Source organism: Tachypleus tridentatus, chromosome 10, assembly GCF_004210375.1.
Source record: "Tachypleus tridentatus isolate NWPU-2018 chromosome 10, ASM421037v1, whole genome shotgun sequence".
In the NCBI taxonomy this organism is placed as follows: Eukaryota; Metazoa; Arthropoda; class Merostomata; order Xiphosura; family Limulidae; genus Tachypleus; species Tachypleus tridentatus.
This window is the reverse complement of record NC_134834.1, coordinates 75795763-75818138: the sequence shown is the minus strand read 5'-3', so window position 1 is coordinate 75818138 and position 22376 is coordinate 75795763. Positions and strand designations below refer to the sequence as shown.

The window sequence follows — 22376 nt, the reverse complement described above, 5'->3', positions numbered from 1 at the left end:
AAACGCCAGGGTTATAGGTTTTGGTATGTTCGAGACTATTTCACTTTATATAACAGCGGCGTAATTTGATCATTTTTCGTAAGATGGCGAAATAGAGCAGCTACCCCAGTGGTTAGTGCATTATATTCGTAATTAGAAGGTTAAGAGTTTTATATTTCTCCTCTTGTCTTTATCACTTTCAGAGTTTTGTCAGCTTATTATATCTGTGGTTTCCGAAGCAATTCAGCAGAATGATTTTGTCAGTTCTAAATGTAGTTTATATGTTTCTAATTTGGTTGTAACCATAGATTTTGTTTAGTCTGGTATCACCTCGTGTAAAATTGTATAGGTCACTAATTAAGCCACATTTGGAGTATACTGTTTTCAGTCTTGGCTCCTTTCCTCAGGAAAGACATTACATTTTTGGAAAGAATTAAGAAGAGGGCTGCAAGAATGGTGTCTTGAATAGAGGTTGTCATACAAGTGGAGGTTAAGATCTCTGAAATTGTTTTCTCATTAAAAAATAAAGTTAGAGGGATCTGATTGAAGTGTTTAAAATTGTTAAAGGAATTGGTAGTATTGATACATCGTCTTTATTTGTTTTTCATACTCAATGGTGAAAAATGGTAAGATTAATAGACATAAATATAAATGTTGACAAGGAAGGAGTCATTCTCAGCTAAGACTTTTTTCTTTTACTAACAGTGTGGTTGAACTTTAATTGGTTTGCCTTCAGATGTTGTAGAGGTAATAAATTTAAGTAAGTTTACGAGAAAGCTCAATAACTACATGAATGACAAGGGCTGGTTTTGATGTGTTTTTTTTAATTTAATAGTTCTAATTTAGTTCAGAGGATGGGACAGTCTAGATAGACCAATAAGCTCTTCTATATGTTATAATTTCTACCTGGACCATTCGGCACACATTAGTCTGCTGACGGTTTTGATAGTTTGGCACTTATCTTCATCTATGTCTTTTATGTTTAAAAATATCAGGAAAGTTCGAATAACTTTTCATTCAGGGAGCACCATTTTATCTTTAAAATTCAATCATGCACCCACCCTGATAAAAACAGTTAAAATTTATTAAGAGTAAAGAACATGAGATGCATGACAAATCTTTAATAGTATTTATATATAAAGAGTAATTTCACATACAGACATCTGACAAATGCCTATACTTAAATTAACTATTCATACCAAACTATAGGAAGTTCATTCAAATACCAGACTATTACTTTTTTTTTAGGGTCAAGGACATTTATTATGAAGTACACTATAGAACTCTTCTCTCGCACTTTAATACTGAGAACATTTTTTGTCCTCACGTTTAATATATTGGCGATTTAAAAAAAAAAATCTTAACTTAGCAAAAGAGTTTTTCATAATTGATAAAGATTTATTCAGACTGGCTAAGGACTTTCGATTACGTTGATATGGTTGGTTGGTTGATTTGGTGTTTTATGGCACAAAGCAACTAGGCTATCTGCGCCAAACATACAAGTTTGTATATCAACCTTGATATGATTATTTACTGTTAAAATATTAATATACAAGAAAAAGTTGATACCATTTATACCTTAAAAAAATATTTTTCAGTTTTCATACTCTCACAGAATCTGATTACAGCTATTAAGAATAGTATCTCTTTCAGACACATGCTTCAGTAATATATTTATAAATGCTTACTTAACTTTAATATATATTACATATTTATGAAAAGGGCTTCATCACTGAGTATGACAGTAAGATAGCTTGAGTTAGCATCAATGAAAGTTTCTGCCATGTTCAAACTCAGTAATAAAAATTGAGACAAACAAAAATTAACCAGTAATTTCTCTTTGTTCATCTGCATAATGCTATACTAGATTTTGATTAAATGCTTAAAAACATTTTAAAATATTTAGAATATGAATAAACTTGACTGAGTTGTTGCAAAGTCATAATTTTGATATATTAATAAAACCTTTTATATTAAAAACAGTGCTATCTATTACTGAAGGAAACTCATTGTTTTATGTTTATATTTATTTAATTTGTATTTTTTCAAACAGAATTGTTCTCAAGCATATGTGAGCTAAACAGCCAAGTTAGAGAACCTTAAGGTCAGCTATCCCTAATCTTAAACTTCTGGCAAGTAAGAAGATGCTCAGCTACCAGCATCACAAGACCTTTGAACCAAATAACAGAGTTGATTCTCACCTTTGTAATGCATCCAAAATAAAAGTGTGAAACTTATTCAGTGGATTCACATCTGGACTCTTTGATTCACAGCTTGAGACAATAACTAGTTAGTTCATGTCCAACGCTTTTTCATCTGATACCAACAGTGGTGCATTAAATTATTGAGGATGAGAAACCCACAGCAATTAGCAACAGTGGCACAACATAGCTTTGACCAGTTATTTAGTGAATATGTTATCACTTGTGGATTTAATTAAATGTGCTGTAAAAAAACTCCAAAAGAATTAAAAAATTAACAAATCAAAAAATTAAAAAACTACAGTGTCCTTTTACATGACAAAAACACTACTAAAGTCTCTTAAAACATTATATAAAAGACTGGATGAAATTGTAGCTTATTAGTTGAGATGAATGTATACACCTAGTTTAAATATGTGTAAGTTCAACAGTTTTTTTTTTCAACAACTTTTAATCATGTGTACATTATTATGGATGTGTTATTATAGATTGATATATATTTAACAGACAAATTGTTTGTGAGAACAATTTGAAAAAGAAAAATATCCAAGATATCAAGACAGTTTAAAAAACATTTATACATTATAATGGAAGACATGTTTCAACTGATGATCAATTACTGTAGTGATTGATTATCTACAGTACACAGAGCATGTATTAAATAAAATTTTCTTTCTACACAATCTAAACAAAAACATTAAATTGTAGACTAAACATACAAAAATGTAATAAAACACTGTAGACATTGTACTAACAAATTCTACATTTAGCTTTATTATAAATATCAGTGTACACAATTTAACAAAGCAACATAGAACACAGAACTAGCTGTCAACAGTGCACTTCAAATACTATTGTGAATAATGACACTGTAATACACAGAATACTTTAGGTTTCAAGTTTAATCTTACTAATGCTCTAAACATTTTCATCAATTTTATACAAGTGAACAAATTTTGTTCATGACAAGTTATAAAAAAAATACAAAATAACAGGACAAATACTATCTCACTGCTACCCTACAGCTATCAATATGAGACAAGGATGAGAAGTGATTTGACATTGATTTTCCATGCAAATAGCACATACTTACAGAAAACTGATTAGGAATAGAACCAGACAGCTCATAAATAGTAAAAACAAAATCATAGTGACTTCATGTGTTTTACAGCAAATAAATATAAAACAAACAAAAACACATGGAAACGTTTTCTGAACAAGTAAGAAAATAAACTTAGGAAACATCAAATAATATTTATTTTAATTTTATCATCAGTTTAAGAAATAATTTAAAAAGTTTCTTACACCAAATATAAGCTATGTGTATACACACACACATATACACTATTTACTATTAAGTTTCATTTTTATGCTTTTAGGAAATACAAATCTATTAAAAAACATTTGCAAATTAAAAATATAAATGGATCACAAGAATATACAAGTAATAAGAAATGTACAAGAGTTAGTAAAGACTAAATAAACCTCAAAATTAAATTTCTGCAAATATATCATGAATACATTTCACAGATTACAAAACATAATGATTAAAACAGTAAAACTTTATAAGTTATGCTGCAATGTTAATCTTAACAACTATGCACAAAAGAAGAAAACTGAGCATTTACATGATTTATCTAAAAAAAGCTCTATTAACTGAAGATAAATTAACAATTTTTTTCTTTTAAAACTTGTCCAACATTTTCAAAGTAACACTGCTACAAAATATTTACTTTTTTGATAACTTATAATATGGCATAAGCACAGAAATAAGATATTACAAAAATAAGCATATTTTGTATTATTTATTTCTATACTTTCTTTTTTTTTTAAACAAACCCCAACTGATAACATATGGTTGAATTAGTTATAAAAAAATTAGAAATGTCAGTAATTGAATAGTAAATTATTAGTTTTAGTTTGGAGTACAATAAAAATTAACAGAAGTACATTGTATGGGATGTTTTGTTTGAAAAAAAAATTAAATTTGTCCAAAAATAAATTAACAAGTTATTGGATTAACTATAACTAAACCTAACATGTCAAAAAGCTCTAGGCTAAAGACGACTGTCAACATGAGCATTTTCATATTAGAATTTTACCACCTGTTTAAATAGCATTTTTTTATTGCTGAAAATTTTAGGTTGTTCAGAAAACAAATGTCAAAATTCTCACAATGACAAATGGAGGTTGAATATTGAGTAACTTATCACTGACATTGTCACTTACAAAGTGTCTTAATTGTCTGCTGTTTCAACTCTACTCAGAGTAAGTTTTACAACCCCTAAGGCAGTATGGACAATAAAGACTTTTGTCTAATTTTCCTCTACAACTTCAAACTTGAATGAAAAGTTAGCAAAACGACATGGAATATTAACCAGGCCATGGATCTGTTACTGAACATATAGTTCAGCATTAGCTCCAATGGTTTTAACATAGAGATGAAAGTCTTGAAGACCATGAAGGTCATGGAAGGAAGCCATTCTTAGATAAAAACATACTAAGGGAAGCATTGCCAATCACCTGAGTGTGATTGGAAAGAAGAAAAAGTTAGATAAGTGGGTTTTGCATGAGCTGACTGAAAATCAACAAAATCAGCATTATGAGACCTGTCAAGGATGACACTCCAAAAACTGAACAAATTGGAAATTGAGGTTCTGCCTTATCCACCTTATTTCCCAGACCTTTCCCCTACAGATTTTCATTTTTTCAAGCACTTTGACCAATAAATGCTTTCAAAACCAGGCAGCTGCAGAAGAAGCTTTCAGAGTTCACTGACCATAGACACTCTGATTTCTACAGCAAGGACATTCATAAAAAGCACATTTACACCTCGGCAAAACTGTGTTGAAACAAATGGTGCTTACTTTGATTAAAGCATGTTTTATCACACTGGTTTATACTTTTTCAAACCTTGTAGTTCAAAAAGGACATTTCTTGACAATCTAATAGTTAGTAATTGTTCTGATGTTTGTCTACTTAACTGTTTAAGACCTCCTTGTATTAATTTTCATGTAACAATATTAATAACTTTGTATTTGTACACTACTAAGCTTACATAGTTTAGACAAGGTTACTACAGCTGGAAAATCTTCCTATCAAATACCACAAAATACTTCCAAAGGAACCTGAATTAAGACAGGCTTTATGCTTTAGTTTCTGTACCAGCCAACCATGCTAATGGGCCTGTGCAAAAAATTAAAACCATTTGTAACTCAGAAATCACTTGTTGTGCAAGTGAAGTCTTCCAGGTAATTTCTTGTAAATCATAATTTTTCAGCTGATATTCCAGAACTACTTCATTGTTTAGATTTTACAAAATTTTAACTATCATGCTACAAAAGAAAAGTTTAATCCCAAATTGAATGGTTTAAGTATATAAAGGGTAAAAAAATCCATTAGTTTTGAAGAAACAATTACCATGTGAGATACACTGTATGTGAACCCAAATATAGCTGTATAACTAAATGTAGATTTAAAATATAATAATCACCACCTCTGCACATGAATAACAGTGATAACAATCTAGTGAATGTTTAAAAACAAGGGATCAGTGAGTTATCAGAAATATGTCAATTTTCTACTGGAGATAATCATACTCTGAGACTCATGAAAACAAATCAAATCACTGTTCTGAATGCAGAACTAGAGCTGGGCAGTTAGTTACATTTTCTAATTCATTAAATTACGACCCTATTAACTGCTTAGTACAAAGTTTCTCAAATGATGTACAAGCACATAGCCACAGTAGTGTTTTGATATGAAAGTCAGAGTGAGAAAGTTCTTTATGGCAATCTGGATCATTGGAATAATCATAAATAGTAATAATTGATACCTTAATTTTCATTAGTTGATTATTTTCAAGATGAACAATTTAATTGTACTTTAAATTAATTGATAGTTGGAATAACTGAAAACAACAATAATAATTAGAAACACTAATTTCAGTTACTTGATACTCATAAGTAATTGTTTAAATCAGTTCTATATGGTAGAGAACAATTAAAACACAAACATAACAATTTACTTTCAATAAACATTATTTTCATTTGTTTTTACAAAATTGTAAGTTAAAAACAGATGTTCATAGCAAACCTCAAATATAAGTACAAAAAACACAAGTACATAACATTCTGCATTTGACTACAGATACAAATTTTACTTCAACTTCTTAACATCAGTAATTTATTAAAATAGGTGTAAACAAGAAACACAAATTCTGACCTTCAGAAAACCCTCAGTTAAGGTATAGCAATTCTATTAATGTTATCACATAAAACTGTGCTTTTACGATTTTGAAGTTCTTTGAAAGCTTAATGATGTTAAAAAGCCTCCAACTGAGACACAATGAAGTCTACACATGATAATTACAGGTTAGCAGTTTTACTACACAGTGTGCTATAATTAAAGATAGTAGTTATTAAAAATGCATTTTTAACAGACATAAGTATCATAGGAGGTAAAGATGAAAAAAACTGAAAACAAAAAATATATGTATATATATTTCCGCTCATAAAACAACTCAAATGACTACAAAATATTGACGTACCCACCAGTTATTCACTAGTACTTCACAAATAGCAAAGTCTTTAGTCTTCAATAGTCTTTACCAGTTATCAAGAAAGTCAAAACCACTTTTAGGAATAATCTGAGGAAGAAAACACTAAAATAAAACATATGGTAAAGCATTGTCTCTTTAAAATTTTATACAAAATCACTATTTTCATATTAAAACAAATGGAAAAAATTATAATAAGGTATACCTTTCTTTGTGTTATAAAAGAAGAAAAATAAATTACTTGGATCAGTTGAGTTTGTAAATTATTAAATATAATTATTTATATTTTTATATTATGGTAAATTGTAAAAATATTAATTAATTAAATGTTTGAAAATTCAGCTTGTCAATCACACAAAAACCATATTATCAAGTTATCCACTTTCAGTGTTATAACTGTTCTATCACAAATCTAAGCTCAAAGTAACTATGTGTAAAGTACTGCTTTACATCCAAAGTTATGATGTCTTACTTAAAACTGGTGATGCAGCATTTATACTAATATAATCAAAGTAATTAAACAGTACATATGATAACAAAGTTAACTTAATACTTTTCGCCTTAATTCATATGTACATGTACTGAATGGTCTTAATTTTCAAAGTCGCTCAACCCCTCTCCCCTTTACACTAGTAGGAATGAATGCATTACATGTACTGTTACCAAACATTCCACTATGCAGATAAAACTCTATGGTGAAAAGTTGAACATTGTAAATGAATGACATCATATATATATATATATATATATATATATATATATATATATATATATATAAACTTGAGTATTTGTGTTTATGGAATTGTATACATAATGCATATTTAGCATTACAATATTCAATTTCTTTGCATTTCCAATTACAACAATAACTGCTGTTCCTAACCAAAGTGTTGTCACAATATGCATATGCTGTCTTGTATATGAAACTCCATATAAAAATGCAAATATTTTCAGTGTTTTCCATTATCACTTGATTGGACTATACATTTACATAAATATTTTATACCAAAAATATTGTTTTCAATTTTTTTTAACTAAAAACTATTACTGACATATTTTAACTTTCAGGATGCAAAGTGTGTTTGAAACTGGTAATTTTTTATTGTCTTAAGGTAACACTTTCAATATACACAAACATGTAATTTAATGAGGTACTGACCACAGGATTGACTGGCAAAAATCTCATTAGCTTAACTTGGTTTATAGAAAAGAACATAAACTTAATGAACTTTATATAATTTTCAGCTGTGAAGAGTCTCTGGTGAAGTTTGTTTATACTCCAGTATGTATCCTCTTTATTTTAAATAAATGATTAATGTTGGCTAATTTTACAAGTTCTAGAAGTAAATTTACTTTTATCATTCAATATTTCTTACATCTTTTTAGATGTATTCTTTCTTTTATACCAAAGCTACATGGGGCTCTCTGCTGTGTCCAACAAGGAATATCAAACCTCTGATTGTAGCACCACATTGTGAATCCATAGACTTACTTCTGACCCATAAGGAGACCACCTTTTCAAAAGAAATTATTCTTAAAACAAAACTCAAACAGACAAAAAAGCATACTGTACCTGTGACGGACTAGATGAATCAGATCTTGGGATATATTCTGCATTCACTTCTAAATCAACATCATCACTAATTTCTTCCAAGTCCTTTGTGTTTTCTTCAGACTCATAACCTGGATTTTGTTCGAGCTCAGGGGCTGGTTCTACAGTTTCTGGGTCTTTGTCAAAATTAAGAGTTTCTTTGGAACTACATACTGAAACATTACAATCATGTTGAATCTTATCCTTAATCAAGACAGGTGTCTGCAAAGATGAAGATGAGCTTTCACCTGGTGGCAGAGATTTCTTTCTTATAATCTCTGGTGTCAAGGATTCCAACATAGAACTCTCAAACCTTTCTGTTTCAGAATCAACAGTGATACACCTACTACTTTTCTCCTGAGAACGGGTTTTAATATTATGCTGTTTCTTCCTCAGAGACGTTGGTGTATTGTTTAGGGCAAACAATCGTAGATCTAACTGACTCTAAAATCAAAACTATATAGATAAGCTATCTCCCAAGTAAAAGTTAGAGGAAATTGCAGTGCAAACTTCTTCTTTTTAGTAAAGACCAATAACTGTGTGCAAATGATCTACGAAATATTATTATAAAACCTTCAACTAACTAGAACTACACCATTAAGAGCAGCAAACTTACAATTTATAAATTAGTTCCTCAGTAATTTTATTGTACATTATAACAGCTTACTGTATGTGTGAAATTACCTTAAAAGATAGGTAAACACGAGGCATGGATACCTCATTTCAATAAAAGTATCCCTTTATAGTTTTAAAATGTAGCTTTATACATTTGAAGAACTAGAATTATCTATGCAGTGAAATTAGAATTAGTTCAATTAGAACCATAATGGTGCTAATGTTTCAGGAGTTACAAAGATTATAAATACAAATAGTGGCCTTAATTTGCAAAAAACTTTTAACACACAATTTCTATGCAACAATAAAAATTTCTGTGTAGTAAGTTAGAAAAACATTCTTATATTAAAATGTGAGGAATACCTGTGCATGTATTAACATTTTCTAATAATTTTATGGCTTCAATAATCACAAAATCTGTATTCTTTAGTGACAATTAAGTGGCAAAATATCAGGTCATCCCATAGGTAATGTCCGAAAATTTAATACAGAAAGTGCATCATCATTTCTGTCTTTGTAGTAGGCTTTAATGACTAAAATATGTAATAGGACATGTATAAAAATGTTCAGACAAATAAACAAAACTAATCCAACTACTTTTTCAGATCATTAATCAAATAAACCCTTATGAAGATGGATGTGTCTGAGGAGCACATTAGGCATATAATGCTTTATGAGTTTAAAAGAGGCAATAGTGCAGCAGAAACTACATGAAACATTCAAGGTGTTTATGGTGTGGAGTCTCTCAATGAAAGAAAATGTTGAAGGTAGTTTCAGAAGTTCAGGTCAGGTGACAACAGCTTAAGTTATGCATCATGTTCATGTCGTCCTGTTGAATTTAATGATGACTTGCTGCTGGCTGCACTTGATGAAGATTGTGCTGTAACAGTTGAAGAACTAGCACAGAAGCTTAATTCAACCCATTCAACAGTCCATAGTCATCTCCAACATCTTGGAAAGGTGTCAAAACTTAGAAAATGGGTCCCCCATGATTGGACATAAGCCAACCTTACAGCAAGAGTGGACATTTGTACTTTTCTGCACTCTCGTGAATGTAACTCACCTTTTTTGGACAGGTTAGTGATTGGAGATGAAAAATGTTAAGCACCACAGACAAAACTCAGTGCAGGTAAACTGGCTTAAACACAGCCCAAAATAAACTTCTGCCCTAGGAAAGTCTTTTTAAGCATTTGGTGGGATATTGTTGGTGTGATCCACTCTGAATTGCTTCCATTCAATGTAATGATTACATCAGACATCTGTTGTCAACAGTTAGAGTGCTTGAATGTTGCACTGAAAGAAGAGATGCCTGCTTTGATCAATCGTACAGATGTTGTGTTACACCAGGATTATGCACAGCCCCATACAACAAGAATCACATCTGCAAAGACTGAAGAGCTAGACTGGGAAAACTTCCACATCCTCCTTATTCTTCAGACTTTGCCCCATCTGGTTGTCATCTATTCTGAAATTTGCAGAACTATCTTGATGAAAAAAAGCTTGAAACAGATAAAGATGTCAAAACTACCCTCTCTGCATTCTTTTTCTCCAAACCCCAAGAATTTTATGGAAGTGGAATTCAAAAGCTTGTGAATCATTGGTTGGAAGTAATTAATGATAATAGAATATACATTATTGAATAAATAACATTAAGAACATTTTAAATCTGAACCTAAAATCAGATATTACTTAAGGGATAACCTGATATGTTCATTTTGCTTGGATGTTATCCACAAGTAGCTGATTAAATAACCTTCTACATCAAAATTTAGTGACAGGCCTTCTTACAATAATATACCAAAAAACAATATTTCACATAAAGACATTAGGTAAAAGAGTACAATGTGAATGCAAAGAAAATAAGATATACACTGTACGAGTAAGAAACTTAACGTCTTCCACCTTGTTACAGAAACTCATGTAGCATGTATACCTCTTTTAAATAATCAATGGGGATTAGGACATTTAGCACTTTTAACTAAAAAGAAAAAAAAATCACATTAAAATAATCAAGTTGATTTATCATTAAATACAGAAAAGAAAAAAAACAACAACTCTAGATTCTCATCTGGAGGGTAATGTTCATTACAAGAACTATAGAATGAGGATTACTGAATGAGCTCTTAATTATTTAAATTAGAAATTGACTAGTCTTGAATTTAACACAATAATTTTGAAATATATTTATATATTTCTCTATGAACTGAAGTCCTGATGAAACAGTCAGTGGATAAAGGAAATTAAAGCAATGATGCTACATGCAGATTCATATTACAAAATAATTTTTACACTTTCTGATCTTTCATATCATTTAAAACAACAAAAAAAGAAATTCTTTGTTATAATGAGAAAGACCATGATAACTCAGATGATAGATAGAGCACTGACTCCAATGACTGAGTGAGAGATTATGTTGTAATGCCAAAATAACATACTAATATATTTACCCTAAATAGAACTTGAATCCAGGACTTGGTCTCACAAGTGTTTCACAGCTACAAAAACTTGTATTTAAATCTAAGCACTCTATGGTGTGCCTAATAAAAGGTTTTGCTATAATTACACTTGTAAAAATAGAAATAATGAGAACATCCTACTAACAGACTTTGGACATAAAATCTTTACAAATAATTTTAATTTGAAGGAACTGCCTAAAAGTTATCATAAATTTCAGTAACACTACAAATTTTAAGTTTTATTTTCATTTTTACAAAAACATGAAATGCCAAAAATGAATTAAAGATTAGATGTACAATATATTTAGAATTTGTTTGAAAACAGCTATACCTAATGTACAGTTTTTGCTTACCTGGGTTTCCCACATGAATGGAGCAGAATGTTCATCCCTCCATGTACATCCCTAAAACAAATGGAAATCAATAATCTTAGTTGAAACTAAAAGATGAAAATGTAAGTCGCTGAACCATTAAAATTAGCCTTAATTTTTAATGCTATGAAGACCAATTGCATCATTTTCAAAACTAATACAATATGTAAAATCGTATATTACAACAAGTTTAACTATTTCAAAAATGCTCACATAGATTCAATATCATGATGAAATCAATACAAGCTAGTTTATTAAAAAAAACATAATACAAGAAATACCTAATTCAACTTCTACAGAGAAGTCTGATTTATACAAAATGTAATACATTTTAATATCCAATTCTTTGCACATTGATTTGAAATGATTCAGTGTAACTTTATCATCATTGAAAAAAAGGCACGACTTAGAAAAACAGTTATACAGTATGAAACCTTTCAGGTATTTCAACTAAAAACAAACTTACAGAGTAGGATATTCATTTTTAATTTCACATAATATATAATTATAATCAAACCAATAATTATTTGGTACACATATTGCTAAGATGGGTCATTCCATGTCAAATCATCCAGAGGACTGCAGGTGACCACCCAGAATGCCTTGAAAAAGTTCACATGCTCATCTACTCATGTAATAAAAAATTGCCAAAGATTAGATCAATATCTCTAATAATTTCTGATTTACAGCCCTGTAAAATTTAGTTAATTTTTTTTATTTTTGGTGAATTCATTTTCGGGCAACTTTGTTTAAAGCTGCAAGAGTAATGGTGGTAGAAGGCTGAAATTTGCTACAGTGACAAACTTAATCTCACAGAATTCAAAAATAGTCTCAAACCAAGTTTATCTCTCTTAGGATTTGCATAGAGAGGCAGTAAAATCACCTGAAAACCCAACATCGTATAAAACATTGGTTTATTTAATAAGCCATAGCTCTAAGACTTAATATGATACAAAGCTGATTTTTTTTTCTAATTTCCTATAATATATCAGTTGATAAATCAGCAATTGTTGTAATTAAAGGTGTATTAGATCTCCTGTAAAAAAATTTAGCTGCATGCAACTTTTTATGATTTAGCTAAAAATAGCCCTACTTTAGGCCACAGTTTGACCATGTCATCAGTTATTCAGCCTTTTCAGATTTTTACCAATTTATGTGTTGTATTCTTAAGATAAGAAGAAGAGAGCACACAAGTTTGGAAAAGAGAAAAAAAGCCTGGCTGTAATTAAGCTTGTTTGCATTTTTCTAACAGAAAAACTGATATAATGAGCTACTATTAGTAGCAGTGATAGGCAGTATTTTACAGGAATTTTAAAACAATAAATCAATGACTTTCAGAAGAATAAAAGTAGAGGAATAAATTTCTACTTTTACATAGACTATACTTGCAAGGACAACCTTAAAGGACCAAGTAGTCTCTTGATATCTGCAGGTTATATTAAGACTTCATAATTACATCACATTTATTTGGACATGTATTAAATAACAGTATTAATCTGGAAAAGGATATTAAAGTGCAAACACAACATGAAACATACCAAAATATCAAAAAAAACCATCATACACAAAGAAGACCTTAAAAAAAAAGAAGACAAAACCACAAGAACCAAAAGAAAAAGAATAAACAGATAAAAAAACCCACAAATAAATTATCAAAATAAAAACAATGGAGTCTCTTTTATGAAATTTTTGCTATTAATAGAAATCAACAATGAATGCAAAATATAGTCTTACTGATAGAGACTCATATTAAAACACAAAAGTTTTCCCACAGAATTATATGAAAACATATTTGCCAATTCATTAAATCATTCACAACAATTGATATGATAAAATTATTCTCCACTGTACTTAGCACATATTTTTTACATAATTATTACTTCCACACTATATTGTACAAAAATATCACCCATGAAACTGTTGTAAGCTATGGGTTGATAATAATGTTAAGTTCAGGAAGTTAACGTAGACCAAGAACTTCTAGAAAACTCTCAATGATGAGAAGTCTTGTTCTAATGGTATGATCTAGTATATTTAAACATAATATATATGTGGTTTTCCAGAGTAAATGCGTGTTAAGTATCACAAGACTTTACACAAGCTGATTTTTAAGTTGTGTATTACAGTTAAGAATGGTTGAAAACCTAGGCCTACAAGCTACAAAAGTGTTAAGCTTCTAATAAAATTAAAAGATGAAAATAAATTGTTGTTGTTTAAGAGTATTAGGTATGGAATGATATTCACCTGATAATTTTAAAAATTTTAAAAATAAACACCACATCACAATCAATATTACAAAACTACGCATTTAGGCACTGATCCAATAACCACCATTACTAAGGCAGAAAAAAAGCATCTCACAAACACTATAAGGACTACTAAAGAGTGTTACTGTGCCATGGCAAATACACAGTATAGTACTGTTGAAGTACTCATTGTATATGCATAAAGAATAGTGCTTTACCTCAGTCACAATGCATGTCATGTGGAGGCATTGTGCTAAGAAAAGTTGAGAATCCTCTGTTTCATGATTGCAAGATCTTTCCTTCTTAATATCTATTGGGTTGAGGAATAATTTGTGAGCGTTTTTTCAAGTTAAAAAATATATTCATAAATGAAACGCTTTCGCAAAATATCTCATGTCATTTGGTAGATAATTTTTTGCTCTAATAAATGGTGTGTTTGATTTTCATATGTCTTTAATTTTTGCTTTCATTTTCAGCTCATTAAATGGAATGTCAAGTGGACAAAATCGAGCATTTTCGACACCATCTGCTTTTCGCATTTAATTTCTTTCAATTTCGTTTAAAACAATGCATACTATATACCTAGGTATTACATGAAATAAAGTATCATAATAAATGTTTTGGGTGTAATGTGTTCATGCATTGAAGTATTGTATAGTCTTGCATGTAATGCTTGAATGAAATTATTTAAAAATGCTCACAAATTATTCCTCAACCTAATACATATTTACCTATACTTTTAGTCACAAACATACTGTTCAACAATTTATCTGACAATGTCTCAAATATCTGGTATGGCAGTCTCATGGCAAACTTTGTACAGTAGTTTTAAGTATTATATTTATTACACAAGAATAGTTAATGAAATAAGTGTAGCAGATGAAACAAGTTTATCTGAGAGTGAAACCTGTGTACAATACGTGACTGTAAAATACATTTTCCAATTAGTAATTTACTCCCATTACACTAGGCTACTGACAATGAAAGAGATTGCTCATTTTTCAAATCTTTAAATCAAGTGTTGAATAGAAATGATTTATAAAAGAGTGAAATCCAGAAACATAACTTAATACTTTGAATTAATTAATGTTAAACTGTTTAAGTTAGAACAGTGAGCATAAAAATAGGTAGATTTAAATAAATATTTATACTGAGAGGAAAGTATGTTCAAACAATCAACACCTCTCCATTTAACTATTAAAATAACATATGATTTAACTTTAGCACAAAAATTATGCCCAATGTTTCTTATATTTTTATCAGTCATTCATATTCATGCCAGTGCAAAATATGAAACTTTCAGTGATGATTAAAACATTAATATTTTAAACGCACAATCTTACCATTGTTCTTGGAAAAATATATTCATCATTTCCCTTTTCATGAATGTGACATACATGAGGACTAACTTGTAAACATTATTGTTTACTTATACTTGTTTCAAATTAAGCACAAAGCAACACAATGGCTATCTGTATTCTGCCCACCATGAATGTCAAAACCAGAACTTTACTTTATGAAACCACTTTCAAATAGTTTTATTAATATTTCCTTTCAATTTGAATTGAAAAAATTATATAGGGTAATTTTTAATTACTGAAATAACCACTATTATATGAGTGATATCCAAGATATGATAACCATGAATATGTGACATAGTAAAATTATATATTAAAACTAAATTATTTAAAAAAAATATTTTATGAGATTAAATTTTCAATTAAAAGTTTACACTTGTGTCATGCTGTGAAAAAAGATTTACATTTTCCTGAAAAATATGTGTGGAATGATAATTTATAATCTGTTTTTCATGCTTTACAGTTAACATCAACACTGATGATTGATATAAATTTACACTGGACATGAATTTTTGTGATACTTAACTACAAATGCATATGCCTTATTGTATGTTGTTTGCAAAATCAAATCAGAATATTTACATCATCAGTTTGTATTTCAAGTTCCACACATTTTTTAGTTAATGTATTCTTACTGTACAATAGCATGATTAGTGCAGGAAAAAACATCACCAAAAATGTGTAACTTCCTAATTCTACTTCATTTCATAGATTTGTATCTTTCAGCAAATTTACTCAAAACAGAAGAAGAAATTAAATTACTAACGAATGGCTTCCCATTTGATGTATCCTCATCAACAATAATTTTTTCTCCCGTTTTAATATCAAGAACTGGAAAGCATTCCACACTTTTCTCACTACGTTCATTACAAATATACTTTTCTTCAACATTAGCTTTCACTACTGATCTCCAAAGAAGACAAGATTTTTCTTCCAAACTAAATTCTTCCCATTCATCATTGAACTCTTCCATCACTGTTTTCATGTCATCCATCATTCTGCTGGCTATGGGATTCATGGTAGAAAAATATTCTTCTACCTTTTCTTTCACTGAAGCCATTGTAAGACAGAGCTATATAAAGTGAAAATTATAAAACTCAGATTTTAAAGATAGTTCAAATTCAACTTGTATATACTTCCGAACAAGGCAACAAACCCATTCAAACTGTAGAAATCTCAGAAAGCAATATTAATTACAATATACAACATAACAAAGCTTCTTTGATCAGCAACGTAGTCAACAAAATAATCTTAGCGCCACCTTGTGTGATATATTATTATAAATAAATAAAAGGAAACTCTAACGCATAAATATATTAAACTACTTTCTGTTTGCCACAAGTAGGTTTTAATCTACGAAGGCTTTTAAAATACCTTTATGATGTGAAGAGGTTTAAAAGTATAGTAAAAGATAATTTTTAAGCATTGCAATTTCTGGTGCGTTTCCCTCAGGTTGTGTTCTTTCCTTCTACTGATAAAATTTATTGCTTCTTCCAAGAGTAACGTATGGATACTGTGCTGTTTTACAATATCAAGAAGAAATATTTCGCCATGTAATTGCAGTCGCATTGCATCAAGATAATTTTTGTGAAAAATGTGAAATGTTTTGAAGTATAATTACAGTAATTCTCTCTAATTATACATTTTGTTTTTTATCTGTAAAATGTGCAAACAATGAAGGAGTAAATCAGTTGCACAGTGAAGAGGTAAAACAATATATTACTTCCAAATAACGTTGCCTGTACATTTCCTCAGACGAATGAAATCTTTAGAGTAAAGTTTCATCAACTAAGTGCCGTGGAATCTTTCTCAAGTTAGTCCTTCACAAAAAAAAAAGACCTACGTTTTGTTTGTGTGTTTTAATCATCAGTTCTGTCTGATGAATTATAGTTAAATGTCAATTAGTTTCAGAGTTTAAAGTTATCAGATTTTTTGTAATAATGTTCCACCTAGAGTTCTGAAGTATCAAGTAGGTAGTGGTTAAAGAGGAAATTTGAAGAGGAGGGTAAAAGGAAGGGTAGTGCCTAACCAACTGTGTTGTTCCTATCAGAAGAAAATAAATCAGTTACCCAGTACAACATGTTATTAAGTGTATACTGTATACATACATAAACAAAATAGTAACAACTACTTGAGAGCTGTCGAACATCCGCAGATATAAAAAAAGTGGCTCAATCAACAAAGTTGATTCCACAATCAGTTTGGTGCAAAATAATTTGAAATTTTTGTTTTATAAGCCGATTGAACCCATAGAGATAGTTTGTGCTTTCTTATACCTAAGCCACATCGTACTATCTGCTGAGCCCACTGAGGGGAATCGAACCCTTGATTTTTTACTGTACTAGCGGGGGCATAGGATAGGTTTTGGTGACTACATGGCTGATGGTAAATTTATAAAGTGATCTAAATCTTTTTAATTGAACGCGTCAAATTATTCATTTTAAAGACAAGTATAAATCGACAGTAGATAAGAGATCCTTATTGTCTACTTGTCAAACGTATTTACTCTTTCTAATTCGTCTTTAGTAGTGCAATTATTGTAACTGCCAGTTCACATAGATACTGTCTTCCAGTATTAATTTCTGAACCAACTCCACGGCTTTTCTGTTGTTGTTTTTCTTTTTAGTTTTATTCTTATAATTATTAATACACTATCAAAATTGTACAATTATTAATGAACTATCTATATGCTACTTTAACTTTCTTAGAGCTAAATATAAATGAATACCTTCACTTATAATATTATACTCCCAGAAAAAATCGATTAACTTGTAAAAAAACAACAAAGGATTTGTTTGTTTAGAATTTCACACAAAGCTACTCAAGGGCTACCTGCGCTAGCCGTCCCTAATTTAGCAGTGTAAGACTTGTCATCACCACCCACCGCCAACTCTTCGGCTACTTTTTTATCAACGAATAGTGGGATTGAGCATTACATTATAACACCCCCACGGCTGAAGTGGCGGGCATATTTGGTGCGACGGGGATTCGAACTCGCGACCCTCGGATTACGAGTGGAGCGCCGTAATCACCTGCCCATGCCTGGCCAAAACAAAGGATATTTGTTTAGTTTCTTTCAGCTGTTTTCATGTTGAAAAAATACGAACTAAGGTTAATTCTTGAGAAACGTGATCTTCATTCCTTCTGCTTTAAAATTATATAAAAATTTTAAGGTTGTAAAATAAGGACTATCTGTGCTTCGCCCATTACAGTTATTGAAATCCGGTTTTTATCATGAAAAGTCCGTAGACATACCGCTGTGCTGCGCGGGGGGACTAGAATAAGGTACTGGGTATTAACAGTTGTTGATAAGAAGTGAACAACGTTTCGACCTTCCTAGGTTAAGAAAGAGAGTTTGCAAGTTAATACCCATACCAGCCGTTCTGGTATACATTTTTACTTCAAGTGGGTTTCTCGTCGTCAAGATGGTAATGGGTACTATACAGTGCGAATAGAAATATAATATTAAATGTTTTGACCAGTAACAACTACATGATTCAAAGTTTTTCTTTTTTTTCACTTTTTGGGAAGTAATATAGCTTTCCTTCATTGTTGTACTTAATGGTACATTTGTCAGTCATAGTTAATAATTCTTGTAATATTTCTGTTGAAAACGTAACCTGGTCGTTAGAACTCTTGACTCACAATCTGAGGGTCACAGTTTAAAATTCCCTTTACTAGACATATTCGATCTTTCACCTTGGTGACCGTTATAATTTGACAGTCAATCCTACTATTGAGTAGCCCAAGAGTTGGCAGTGGGTGTTGCTGACTAGCTTCTTTACTTCTAGTCTATTGCTTTTAAGTTAGGAATGATTAGCGCAGATAACCCTCAAGTAGCTTTGGTCGAAATTCCAAACAAACCAGAACAAATCTGTTGAATTTCGTTTGTTTGTAGTTAAAACCATAAAGCCACATAATGGGCTATCTGTGCTGCTCCCACTACAGGTGTTCCAATCACGAGTAGCTGCTATGGAAACTTGTAGCATAGGTGATAATTTAACTCTCCCGTAGAAACAAGCTATAACCATATGATTGTTTGAAGTTTTCACCAAGTGTTTTTACCAAAGAAATCCATGTCAAACAAAACTGAAATTGTAATTAATAGGATTGCTCAATATGAGTGTCTAATTCCAAAATATCTGTCTCCAGCTGACTCAAGGGTTATGACAATAGCGTCCACAGTTTCACGTCTCCAGAACAAAACAAACTGTTCTTTTATCCAGGGCCTGGCATGGCCAAGCGCGTAAGGCGTGCGACTCGTAATCCGAGGGTCGCGGGTTCGCGCCCGCGTCGCGTTAAACATGCTCGCCCTCCCAGCCGTGGGGTGTATAATGTGATGGTCAATCCCACTATTCGTTGGTAAAAGAGTAGCCCAAGAGTTGGCGGTGGGTGGTGATGACTAGCTGCCTTCCCTCTAGTCTTACACTGCTAAATTAGGGACGGCTAGCACAGATAGCCCTCGAGTAGCTTTGTGCGAAATTCCAAAACAAAACAAAAAAACAAAAAACTTTTATCCAGTATAAATCTTACAGATATGTCTGATTTTTAATATGTTGAATAAATAAAGTGTTTTTATATTTAGCAGTACTTAAGCTAATGTATTGTTTGAAAATTAATTTCAGACAGAAATGTCCCCCGTTTGTGCAGCGATAAGTCTTCGGATTCACAACGCTAAAATCAGGGATTCGATTTCCCTCGGTGTGCTCAGCAGATAGCCCGGTGTGGCTTTGCTATAAAAAAAACACACACAGAAATGTCCCCCGCTGGTGCAGCGGTAAGTCTCCGGATTTACAACGCTAAAATCAGGAGTTCGATTCTCCTCGGTGGGCTGAGCAGATAGCCCTTTGTAGCTTTGCTATACGAAAAAACACACACACACAACGCTAAAATCATGGGGTTAGATTCCTTTCGGTGGTTTCAGCAGATAGCCCGATGTGACTTTGCTTTAAAACACACACACACACACACACACACACACACACACACGCTCAGAAATGTCTCCTGCTGGTGCAGCGGTAAGTCTATGGATTTACAACGCTAAAATCAGGGATTTGATTCCCCTCGGTAAACTCAACAGACAGCTTGATGTGACTTTTGCTATAATGAAACATACACTCCACACACAAACAATAATATTGTGGCAAACGTAGTCCAATGATTACTTTAAAAAATCTAAATATTTTCCGAGATTATTTTTCCCCAGAAAATTTTCAACCCGTATCCTTATTGGTTATGTAAACAGTAACATGGAGGAAAAAGTCAAACATTATTTGATTAACAATTTGTGAAATTTCCTGCAAATTTCTTCAAAATGGGGAATTATCAGAATGCAAAAGTTAAATACTGATTACAATTTAATTTGAGAAGGTTATTAAAAATGTAAACGTTTATCTTTCATCTTTTAATGTTAAAAAATGTGAAAGCTCCAAAAAACGCTAGAGAGTGTCCGGCATAATTAAACTTTAAGGAGAAAGTAGAAAACAAAGAAAAACTTGTGGAAGATATGATGAATAACGATAGAATGATTGAAAACTCAAACAATATAGTTTTGGATGTTTTAAACGGTACCGTCTTATCATTGCATTCAACGATTTTTTGTCATATATTGAGGATGTATTTCCTTTTTAACACCTAACTGTTCCATCTAAGGCCGGATTGAGGGTTTTATTGGCCCTAGGCTTTTTAATTTATAAATACCCCTTCGAGACAGAGCAGGCATGTGCAACACATTTAGAGTCACAGCTTGAGGCCCCCTAATTAGTGTGAGATCCTGGGATTCTGACCACAGAGAGTTAACAACTTCCAGTGCTGGAGCTAAACCCAGATTAAGGAATGGGCTTACCGTGCTTACAAACAAACAATTCTAGTAACTAAAGCCCCTTGTTTGTTTGTTTTTAAATTTCGCGCAAAGCTACACGATGATTATTTGCGACAGAAGACCCTCATTTAACAGTGTAAGACTAAAAGGAAAACAGCTAGTCATCACCTCCCACCAACAAACTCTTTAGCTACTCTTCTACCAACGAATAGTGGGATTGAGCGTGACATAATAATGCACCCACAGCTAAAAGTGCAAGCATGTTTGGTGTGATGAGGGTTCTAACCTGTAACCTTCGGATTACGAGTCGAACGCCCTAACCATCTGGTCATGTTGGGTGTGAGTTACTACAACTCAATGAATGAATGAATCCTTCATGAGGTTATGTACTTAAATTGAGAAAAAACGAATCACTTCGTGAAAATATAGTGGGTGAGTGAAAGAATTATATATAAAGTGTATATTATATTTAGTTTGTTGCGTGTAAGAAAAAGATTAAAATTTGGTAAGTATTTTTAGTGTACATGTAGAATCCGAAAGAAATTTCAAGTTTCTTACGTCACAGGAAAATGAATGTTGTAGTTGTTGTTTTTGGAATTTCGCACAAAGCTACTCGAGAGCTATCTGTGCTAGCCGCCCCTAATTCAGCTGTGTGAGACTAGAGGGAAGGCAACTTTTGGGCTACTCTTTTACCAACGAATAGTGGGATTGACCGTCACTTTATAACGCCCCCACGGCTGGGAGGGCGAGCATGTTTGGCACGACTCGGGCGCGACCCTCAGATTACGAAGCGCACGCCTTAACGCGCTAGGCCATGCCAGGCCCAATAAATGTTGTCTACAGTTAAATGTCACTTATCGTCCAAAATGCTTCTGTTAGTAAGACATATTTATTTGATGATCAGCTACTGGTATATTAATATTGTTAAAAGTGTATTAGTAATAAGATTAATGCAAACTTAGATGTGAAGCTGTAAACTGTTTTTGTTATCGTTATTTTTAAGAGAGGATGAAATTAGGTCAGAAATGAAGTTTCTACTATAAAGTGAGATGCTTTGCGACTGTCCGAATTTTTTGCGAACATTTCTGTTACTTAAACCAAGGTGAACAAATTAAAAAATGCTACATACTGTTAGGTGAGAAACATTTTACTTCCTTACTTTGATCAAACCTAATTTGAT

The 22376-nt window shown here is 31.5% G+C and overlaps 2 protein-coding genes across 4 annotated transcripts in view; one reads left to right on the top strand and one right to left on the bottom strand.

Moving 5' to 3' along the window:
• LOC143229611 (uncharacterized) overlaps nt 1-2216 on the top strand; it is a 50728-nt gene extending 48512 nt beyond the window's left edge. For all 3 annotated transcript variants that reach the window (XM_076462187.1, XM_076462186.1, XM_076462188.1), the window contains one exon: nt 2033-2216. In XM_076462187.1, coding sequence (XP_076318302.1) covers nt 2033-2059 — 27 coding nt within the window. In that variant the 3' untranslated portion in view covers nt 2060-2216. The remainder of the gene's footprint in view (nt 1-2032) is intronic.
• Nucleotides 2217-2928: 712 nt separating this feature from the next.
• Nucleotides 2929-16643, bottom strand: LOC143229612 (uncharacterized protein C1orf198 homolog). Its single transcript, XM_076462189.1, has 4 exons — nt 16142-16643; nt 11754-11804; nt 8312-8773; nt 2929-6828 (listed from the first exon to the last, which is right to left on the bottom strand). Exons 1-4 carry the CDS (start codon nt 16433-16435, stop codon nt 6787-6789), a joined length of 849 nt encoding a protein of 282 aa, XP_076318304.1. The 5' UTR covers nt 16436-16643; the 3' UTR covers nt 2929-6786.
• Between the last annotated feature and the right edge of the window lie 5733 nt (nt 16644-22376).

What these genes read in the sequence shown, in the direction of transcription:
- LOC143229612 (XM_076462189.1), bottom strand. Translation starts at nt 16,435, where the DNA reads ATGGCTTCAGTGAAAGAAAAGGTAGAAGAATATTTTTCTACCATGAAT. An exon ending in CATTCATGTGGGAAACCCAG is followed by an intron (nt 8,774 to 11,753) that starts GTAAGCAAAAAC and finishes TTTTGATTTTAG; the next exon opens with AGTCAGTTAGATCTACGATT. An exon ending in ATTCATCTAGTCCGTCACAG is followed by an intron (nt 6,829 to 8,311) that starts GTACAGTATGCT and finishes TTTCTTCCTCAG; the next exon opens with ATTATTCCTAAAAGTGGTTT.